Source organism: Tinamus guttatus, unplaced genomic scaffold, assembly GCF_059628265.1.
Source record: "Tinamus guttatus ecotype Peru unplaced genomic scaffold, ASM5962826v1 Tinamus_guttatus_pri_ptg000208l, whole genome shotgun sequence".
In the NCBI taxonomy this organism is placed as follows: Eukaryota; Metazoa; Chordata; class Aves; order Tinamiformes; family Tinamidae; genus Tinamus; species Tinamus guttatus.
Genome location: NW_028288742.1, coordinates 4,763,869 through 4,773,600, shown reverse-complemented (window position 1 = coordinate 4,773,600; position 9,732 = coordinate 4,763,869). Strand labels below are relative to the sequence as shown.

Here is a 9,732-nt window from a genome sequence, read left to right as displayed (position 1 = left end):
CCAGGCCTGCTGCTTACACCTGGGAATGTATTGGAAGACCGGGCGTGCAGATCTTTATTTGCTTATGTCTCTGCAGAGCCACACTAGATGGTAGGATTGTGCCCTTGTTTCCTAGGTCTGCTAAGGCCTTGTTTTGTACCAAGATGAGCACCACAGGCTGCAGGAGAGGTACTCGTATTGCTGACTGATTTCCCATGTATGTGGGGGAGACCCGTTGCCGCCTAGAAATGTCCAACACTTTTCAAAGTCTGGTATGTACGTATGAAGGTTCACATTCAGAGAAGTATATGCTGAGTTGTGTGCACAAACATTAGCCAGAGACTCAAGGCCATAAAGTTTCATGTATATATTTTACTTTCAAACAATAGCTTTATTTTTCATCTTGGTGTCCTTTACCTCACAAAATTTTCACAAGTACTTCTTTAGTTAACTGGTACTTTAACAGGATAAGTAATGTTAGTTATTGTTCTGTGACTTTGTTCGAAACAAATCATGCTAAAAAAAAAAGCAGAATAATTAATGTTTGGCTACAACATTTAACTCAGTCTAACAGAATGACTAGGGAGCAGAGTTGTTTTTGCTGTGTGCATTATCTGAGGCTTGTGGCACTGCAGTTTCAATATGACCCTCTCCCCCAGATTCTCATTCTGCCAATTCTGGCCCATCTGGATTTTAATTGGACTTCTGATTTGCTTTAGGATGGGGAGATGACATGTCTTTACTGCAGAATACTGGTGGCATCCCAGTTCTGATCCTTTCTTTCAAAACGTATTAAAGATGACTGGATTAGGACACCCAGTTTGTTCTCGTATAAAATATGAATTTTATTTAAAAATGTTGTGCTCATAAGCAAATCTATTTTTTTTAGACATATGTGTAAACACTCTGGAATGTTAAAGGCAAGACTTTACATTGGCATTTTAACAAAACTATTTGACAGTCTTTTTTTTTTTTTTTTTTTTGTAGAGGCACTAATATACCCCCCAGCAGCCACACACAGGACCTGCCATATGCCTATGGCAGCTTCCAGAAGAGTGAACTCAGAGGGAGGCTACAGTGTTCTGTGGATTTTGTTTTTGTTGTTTTTGTTTTAATATGAGGTTTCACTTTGGAATGTGGAATCAACTGAAGGCAAGCTTAGAGTTAAGGCATTAGAGCATGGATACATGGAAAGGATTGTACAAACAGTTCCTGGAGATGCTCCACCTAGTCTGCAGAGCTCAAAAAGCACTTTACAATTACAATTTCTGTGAACAAGCTAGAAAAGGAAAAACTTTCTTTCAAAATGCAGGTCTTTGCATTTCCTTTATTATTTAATATATTAAATGGTTCTCTTGGCTCTGCGTCTAGAATTAAAAAAGAAGAATGATTTGTTCTATGACTTGTGCAGTTTTCCTTCCTGCTCTTGTAGCTTGTTAGGTTGTCTATTTTCCAAAAAGATCACCAGAACAAACTATAACTTACTGAAGTCTAGAAAGAGAGCAAGAATATCTTTAGATGCAGAATTCTGTGCTTAGATATATGCAGCGGAGTGATTTTCGTTGGCAGTTTTCTCTGCTTGCAGTCTTTGGACAGTCTTATCAAGCAAATCCATAGTATCTCTAAGTGTGACATTCACAGTAAACGGCTTCGGTTTAATGGTCAGCCCATAGGTAAAGTCCAGTTTAGGGTCCTCTTTTGGATTAGCGGTAAAATTGCACTGATGAACCAGAATGGAGGTAAAGAGAAACAGCTGCATCTTCGATAGCTCCTCTCCAATACAGCGACGCTTTCCCAGTGAGAATATCATCACGCTGCTTGTTAGGTCTTTGTTAATGAATCCATTCTCATCCAGGAATCTTGATGGGTCAAAAGCCTCTGGGTTAACCCATTTTGCTGGATCGTGGTTCACTGACCACTGATTAATAAATATCACCGTGTCTTTGGGAATGAGGTAGCCCATTATGAAGGTGTTGGAGGTGGTGGCATGCGGGATAGTAACAGGCACAAAGCTGCTGAAACGCATGGATTCGTACAGGAATGCCATGACGTAGGGCAAGTGAGGCTGGTCTTCCGCACACGGCAGGCGGTCTCTGCCAACAATCCTGTCCACTTCTTCTTGCATTTTAGCCTGAACTTTTGGATACCTGTCGTTTAAAATAAGTGCGTGCGGACACTCTTAAAAACAATACATTTACCACAGAACAATTCCTCACCCCCTACCCTACACTCTGCCGTTTGAGCAAATGTAAATATACTATAGGAAGATGCAGATCTCAATGAACACGTTGATCAAAGAAAAATCCAAACTTTTCAAGCAAAGGTGTCATTTTTAATTTGCTCACTTCTCCCTTTTATATCCAATATAACACCTAATCATATCTCAGTACCAAAACTAAAATAAATTTGGATGTTCTGAAACATAATATTCTAAATTTACCTATACAATATATATAATATACATAGTTCACAGTAAAATGAAAATTACTTCTTTCTTTCAAATACTGGGCTTTCTGTTTTTCAGAAACAGAAAATTCTGTTTTCCAGCTCTGTATGTGACTTCTAAATGTTGCCAGTGGAACTGAAGTTACCATTAGACATATTATGCACATATTAAAGTCTACGTATTTTTAAACTGCAAAAGATCCCTGCCTAAAGCTGTCAGAAGTTTTGTGAAAGAGCTTGTCTCGGTTTGTGTATGTTTGCTCAAATTATTATCAAAATATGTTTTCTTTATGTTTTAAGACTGCTGTCCTGAAGAGTGCATAGTAACCAAATAACAAAAGATCAAAATATCAGTAAGTTATTCTTATTTTCCTAGCTTGCCTAAAAGTACGCCTTCCTACCGACAACCTTTATTTGCTTTTTCAAAGGTGCAAGGTTGGTTTTGGTGCCTTTGCCTTCTCCTCCCACAGTGGGTCTGCGAGGTAAATATAAGAAAATGAGGAGAAATCACGTGGGTTCGGTAAATGCTGGAAACCATACCCTTTGCTTGAAGCACTAAATATTTGGCGGTGCTTCGAGAAATGGCAGAGTAGATAAACCAGCCTAAGGAATCGTCAGCCTGAGACTAGGAATGATGCAAAGACAAAGCAAGAAAGCCAGGGCGATGCCCGTTTCTGCTGGACGATGTTGCACGAGTCCCGCTCGCGGGCCGGGTGGTTGCCCTGCCAAGGGGCGGCGCTGCCCCGGCCTTGGGGGCACTTTGACCACCAGTCACGCAAGGCACCCAGCACGGGGGCAATAACATAATAGCGGGTCTGTCAGCGGGTGCACGAACTCTTTATCTCGCTTAAGCGGCTGTGATCCCCTTCCTGTGATCTCCTTGATCTCGACCTGGGGAAATCTGGGGCCTTGGCGTTCTTACCCCGTGGCCTTTCTGCCAGCCTCCCTTTATGCAACATTGCCACCCGCCGGGGTGGGTTGTGGGGTTTTTTCCCCTCTTTCCTCAGGTCCATTCCCGGCAGCTCGGCGGCCCCTCCGTGCCCGTTAATCGGGCACGGCCGCGGTGCCCGGGCGGGCCGCCAGGGCGCCCCCTGCCCCTCCGCCCCGCGCGCAACGGTCGCGCGGCGGCCGTTGGGGGCCGTTGCGGCGCCGCAGCAGCGGGCGGGCGCCGCCGGCGGCACCTACCTGATGAGGAAGATGACGAGCCACTGCAGGGCGGTGGAGAGGGTGTCCTGGCTGGCGCCGAAGATGTCGGTGACGGTGGCGGGCACATGCTCGAGCTGCAGGCGCGGCTGCTCGCGCTGCAGGCGGATGAAGGCGTCCATCATGTCGCGGGGGGCGGCCCCCGGGCGCAGGCTGCGCTGGTGCTGCAGGAACTTGCCGCGCACGAAGGCGTAGAAGTCGCGGTTGAGGTCGCGGAAGGCGCGGTAGGCGGCGCGCACGGGGCTCGGGAAGCGCTGCAGCCAGGGCAGCGCGTCCACGAGGCTGCCGGCGCCCACGGCGCGCCCGAACTGCTCGTTGCGGCCCACGAGGCGCAGGAACTCGCCGTCGCCGTGGCTGTAGCGGCGGCCGAAGCAGAGCGCGCTCATCACGTTCGCCACGGCCACCACGAGCACGTGCGACGGGTCGAGGAAGGCGCCGCCGGCGCTGCCGCGCACGAGCAGCGCCACGAGCGCGCGCGCCTCGCCCAGCAGGTGCCGCTCCAGCAGGCGGCGCGTGGCGGCGCTGCCCGTGGAGAAGGCGCGCACGGTGGCGTGCGCCGCGCGCCGGTGCAGCTTCCAGAGCTCCGAGTAGCCGCCGAAGGCCAAGCTGCGCCCGCCCGACACCAGCTGGAAGGAGGGGAAGGGCGGGCGGCCCGCGAAGGCGGCGCCCTGGCGCACGAGCGCCTGCCGGATGGCGCGCTCGCCGTTCAGCACCACCACGGGCCAGCGGCCGAGGCGCAGCTGGAAGACGGCGCCGTAGGTGGCGGCCAGGCGGCAGAAGGAGAGGTGCGGCGCGCTGCCCAGCTGCGCCGCGTTGCCGATGAGCGGCCAGGGGAAGGGGCCCGGCGGCGCGTGGCGCTGCTCCCGCCGCCGCAGCGCCAGCTTGCCCAGGTGGAGGGCGGCGAGCAGGGAGAGCAGCAGCAGCAGGGAGCTTTGCAAGGGCGGGATGCTGCGCAGGCCTTCGGCCAGCCGCTCCAGGGCCATGCTGCAAAGCAGAGGGGAAGGGGAAGGTCAGCGGGCAGCACCTCTGCGGGCGGCCACGGGGGCTCCGTGTCGCCCGCTCCTGCTGCGCGTCCCGTGAGAGAGGCGAGGCGAAGTCGCCGGCAGCCAAGTGTCAAGCTAAAGACTTGAAGCCGTCTCTAGTGCGGGGCCGCTGCGGGCACCCCTTGCAAGTGGCAGCTCGCCGCGGCGGGAGGATGCTCCGCGCCGAGGCCGGGAGCAGCGCCGCTCCCGGCACAAGAGCCCCCGCAAGAAACGGGCTCCTCGTGCGGCGCCCGCGGCTCTGCCAGCCCTGGCGAGGCCGCCTCTGCCCGGCGCCCTCCGCGCACCCCCGCTGTCACTGACCTGCGGTCACTGTCCTGCTGTCACTGACCTGCTGTTCGCCGCTTCCATGAGGCACCTCCGGGAGGACGGAGCGCAGCCGGGCAGCCGCAGGGAGGGGAGCGCGGCTGCAGCGGCAGCAGCGACGCTCAGATCCCACACGGTGGGAAGCTCATGAGGCGCGGACGTCCTCGCCACCCGCGGCTCTGCCGCTCATGTGCGGGCAAACAGCGCAGAGCGGCTCTCGCCTTTCCGCCGCTTTCCCTCCTCGGGCTCGTCCGCCGCGGCCACCTGCGGCGCGGGGCAGCGGGACGGGGCGGCCGCAGCCGAGCGGCGCGGGGAGCGCGCGGAGCCCTCGGCGTAGCGGGAGCCGGCGCCGCCGCTCCTGCCTTTGCTCCTCGAGGGCGCCTTTAAACCCGCCGGCATCCGCGGTGCGGGCGGGCGGGCCGCGGGGAGCCCCGCTGACAAATCGCCGCCGCCTGGCCCTTCCCCTGGCCTGAGGAGCCCCAGCTATTTGCCAGCTGCCCTTGGGCCCCGGCCAAGCGGAGCGGCCCCGCTGCGACTGCCGCCGTGGCTCGGGCCAAAAGTTTCAGCGCAGGAGCCGCCGGGAGGGAAGCGGGGCGGCGGGCGGGCTCGCAGCCCCCCGTGTCCGGCGGCCAAGTGTCGCCTTCATCTTGGCGGCGGAGGAAGCCCCAGAGCTTCCCCTCCTCCGCCCGCCGCCTCCCCGTTGCGTGCGGAGCTCGCCTTGCGTGAGCCGCGGCTGGAAAGGCTCCAGCCATCTCCTCCGCCACGGGGCCCCTGCCCCTCCTGCCTACCTGAGGGCGGCGGGGGAAGGCGCCGGGGGAGCGCGGCCGCCCCGCGCCTCGGCCCCGCGCTCGCCCCTCTCCCCCCGGCTCGCAGCGGCGCCCCGCGAGGGAAAGGGGGGCCCCGAAGCGCCAGGCTAGAGGACACTGCGCCACGTGCTCAGCAGCTCCCGGGGTCTGCTGCGGTTGCACCAGGCGCCAAACAAACCGGGTCCCAGTTCTGGTGGCGCCATGGGATGAAAAGGTATTTTGGTAGCACTTACAAATGAGATAAAATCGGAACCTGAGACTCAGCCCAGCTCAGGGGACGATCGCGGGCTTAGCCTGGCTGCTTGTGACTTTGCTAGAAAGTGCAGTCCCGTCTGCTGTCACTGTCCCAGGCTCCTCCAGGCAGCACTACTGTCTTTTGTTTTAATTGGCATCACACAGAATTTTCATGTCTCTCCCAACCCCCATTCGCGTGGGCCAGAGCACTTCTGGATGCGGCCAAGTGGCAGAGGTGTCGAGAGCACCTTTCCCTAGCAGTGTAGAGCAAGTGAGCTCTGCCTGCAGAGAATCGTGGGGATCCTTCAGCCCAGCCTGTCCTGTGGCTCCACTTCATGGGAGAGGGAATTCCCCATGCCCATGGCATGAGGTTTGGGGCAAGCTTGAAAGGGCTCCAGGGGGGTTGAATCTTACTGCACTAGTTAGTAAGTCTAAATCCTCCCTTGAATGCTCAGTCTAGCTTCTGTTGCAGTCATTTACTTTGCTGCAAGTGGCTATGCACCCCGCTCACTGTCTCTGCTCTATGCAGTGAGTGAAATGGGGGCCAGCGTACTGCACACCTTAAATCCTACTGACCTTTTTTTCTCTATTAATTTCAACATTATACTGCAAGTGAGACGGGTCCTGGGTTGCCAATAGTCAGTACAGAAGGTAGGAGCGTGTTTCCTCTGTTGTGAGCTGCGCACACATGGTTTAAGGAGGAGTTATTCACAGATCCCTGTACTTTTTGTTTTATGTCCTACAGAAACATTTGTCTCCTTTTTTTCCCCACTTCTTATGTTGTAAGAGTTCTGTCATTATTTAAAATGAAAGAAAAATCTCTTTTAGATGTTTTATTCTCCCCTTGTGGTGGTAGCAGCCACTCCCACTGTAATAGAAGGAATTGCTGTACAAATGGGGTACTTCACAGCTTGAGCCTCCTATTGCATCTGCTACAGCCTGAATATTAGCTTGATTGCAGTAAGTGTTCATCCAATTTTCTAGGCTCTGTTCCTAGGATCCGATCCTGACCTTTATTAGATCCTTACACTCAATTACAGATTTGGTGAAACGTTTATCACACTGATGCGTTAGTGTGGTACCTGGTGCAGGCAGTGAATGATCAAGCCCTTGGTCTCTGTTTCATTTGATAAACTGCCCATCTGCCTTCCTGTTTTTATTCTTCTTCTTTCCCTCCTTTTGTTCCTAGAGGCACCCGAGCTCAGAACTGCTCTTACATATCTTATTATTTGTTTTTTCGTTTTGGACTTTATTCAGACATAGGTGCTATGGAAGTCAGTCCCAGATTTCTGTGAGTCTAGGTTGGTTTTGTTAGGAGTTGAAGAGTGGGATCAATGAAAATATATGTTGCCTAAAATGAATTATTTCTGAAGCCCAGAAAAATGTACTTGATGTGCAATATGAGAGAAAAAGAAGTTGAAAGGGGATAAGTGGGTGGGTTTGGGATTAAGCGAAAGGAATTTGTGCCTAATCTGGTAAAAATCCTGATTGATTTGACAGGAATGCCAGACACAGGGGGCAGGCGGTCGGTGGGGATATCAGAGACTCTGCAACTCTGAGTGAAGGTGCTTTTGTACATGGAGGAAAAACCTCATTTGTGAAGGTGAAAGTGTAATGGGCCAGCAGGGGGGAAGGAACTACAGACTCCATTTTCAGAGAAAATTTTGAGCTCTCAACCACAGTCTTCCCTTTTTAAAGAAAAACACTTATCCCCAAAGTGATATTTTTTTGATGCACAGAGAACTTCTTACCTGAACAGTGGTTTGCAGACTCAGCTCCTGGCTGTGCTTCCAACTCTGGCAGCCGTTGGTTTCTCTTGGGGGACGCTGGTAAGGCTGCGTTATCGGTTAGGATGTGCTGCACACAAAACCTCCTGAGCAGCAACTGGAGTTTCTCAAGGACTTGACCTTGTCCCATTTTCTTTCCTTACCTCTTCCCTTTAAAGCCTCTTGTGGAGTGACATTGAGCTCCTTTGTCTTTCCCATACGTGGGACCATGGAGCTCCCCCACCCCTCCTTTCATTTTACAAGTTCTCCGGGTAGATTATGTGACAGTCGAGCAATGTTTCATCCTGGGACTGCTTCAGAACAGAGCATGTACAAATTGTTTACAGATTATAGAAAGATTCAACCCATGCTTCATTAAATTATCCCTTGGAAATATTTTTCCGATTGTCTGGTTCGGAATGTTGCACAATACTTCACAAAACCAAGAAGCATAATGATAAAACCCAGAAATCACTGGGAAACTTAAACAAATGAAACATCCTATTGTTTAAGACTGCTTAAAATTTTACAGACTTTTTATATATCATTGCAGCTTGATTCTTGTCTCAACAATGCTGTTGTAAATCATGCAAATCATCACTAAAGTAAGAACTGGAACCTACTGAGCGTCCGGGTTTACAAAAGCTCCCTCTGATCGCCTGTGCCGCACGATCTAGCACCATGTATGTGAGGCAGCGTTGCCTGGGGTGAGCTCTGTGAATTTTCTGCTTCTGCATTTTTTTTGGAAAAAGATACCCACGGCCAAAAGAGTTTACCACAAGAGTGTGGATGATGATACAATATTTTCTGATCCAGGCTGCTGGCCTTACTCACTTTGGCAGCTTTCTCCTCACACCAAGCATGAGATGTCAGCAAATACAAGGAGCCACATCCTCAGTGTTACTCAGCATGCCAGGCACATGCGGGAGCTAGCAGCTCCATGATTCAGAGCTAGCTCTGTGTTCACTCTGCCCTAAATTAAAACATTTGTGGTGTGCTTTTCAAAGTATATATATTTGTGGTTGCATATCACATTCTTAACCTTCATTAATTTCAGATTTCCTTGGACTTTTACTGTTTGCATTCCCACTGAATTCTCAATTCATGATTTCAATTCTCACTTGCTACTGAAAAGCTTAAGCTGGGCTCCAAATTCTGACCCAAATTCCCACAGCTACTGAGGGTAGGGAATAAACCTCCCAGTGCTCCCCCTGGATCAGCTCAATGCTAGTGAGGACTATTGCCTCTACATCTGCTCGAGTTTTCATGTTATTTGTAAAATAAAGGTATATAAAAATTGCAGTCTCCTTCCACACAGATAACACACAGATTTGATTGCAGAAAGCATGAGCGTAATGTTATATTTAATTCAAGCATAAAACTTGTTTATGTAGTTGTCTTAATTTTGCTTTGCCAAATTCCTATAGCAATTCTCCCCAAGGTTTGCCTTCTGTTCTTGACAGTGCTGGAGGAAACCACATAGCTTAATCGTTCTTGAGAGGAAAACACAGAGTTGATTACTTTGTGGTCATACAGTGAATAGCTCTGCTAAACTGCTCTTTCATCAGTGGTGTTTTGTGTGTACCCTTTTCTTTTTATAATACAACTACCCTCAGTGAGTAACAGTTATACTGTGAAGGGCTTGAAAGATGGACCAAACAGCAACATTTGGAAAAGTTTAGATCCTGCTCAAGATTTACATTACCGTGTCTATCCTCAAAATGTGGGCAAACTGTGGTGCCTTTTTAGTGCCCCTTTTTGGCAAAGACATTTACCTGTGACATTTAGAAGTTGTGCATCATCACTTTGTTACTGAATTTTGCAGAACTAGGAGCTGTGTTGCCAAAGTCCACCCTTACTTTGAAATATAGAAACTTTATAGCCTGTATAATATGCTAGATCACTTGAAAGAAAAAAAAAAACCCTAAAACTCAGCAACATTGCTTAGAGTAT

General features: G+C 50.8%; 1 protein-coding gene across 1 annotated transcript; it reads right to left on the bottom strand.

Annotated features, from left to right (window-relative positions):
- Positions 1 to 507: 507 nt before the first annotated feature.
- On the bottom strand, positions 508 to 5,018 carry CYP1B1 (cytochrome P450 family 1 subfamily B member 1). The gene is made up of 3 exons (XM_088524181.1): positions 4,999 to 5,018; positions 3,610 to 4,611; positions 508 to 2,126 (listed from the first exon to the last, which is right to left on the bottom strand). Exons 1-3 carry the CDS (start codon positions 5,016 to 5,018, stop codon positions 1,514 to 1,516), a joined length of 1,635 nt encoding a protein of 544 aa, XP_088380307.1. The 3' UTR covers positions 508 to 1,513.
- Positions 5,019 to 9,732: the final 4,714 nt, after the last annotated feature.

What these genes read in the sequence shown, in the direction of transcription:
- CYP1B1 (XM_088524181.1), bottom strand. Translation starts at nt 5,018, where the DNA reads ATGGAAGCGGCGAACAGCAG. An exon ending in ATGGAAGCGGCGAACAGCAG is followed by an intron (nt 4,612 to 4,998) that starts GTCAGTGACAGC and finishes TCTGCTTTGCAG; the next exon opens with CATGGCCCTGGAGCGGCTGG. An exon ending in CTCGTCATCTTCCTCATCAG is followed by an intron (nt 2,127 to 3,609) that starts GTAGGTGCCGCC and finishes TTTAAACGACAG; the next exon opens with GTATCCAAAAGTTCAGGCTA.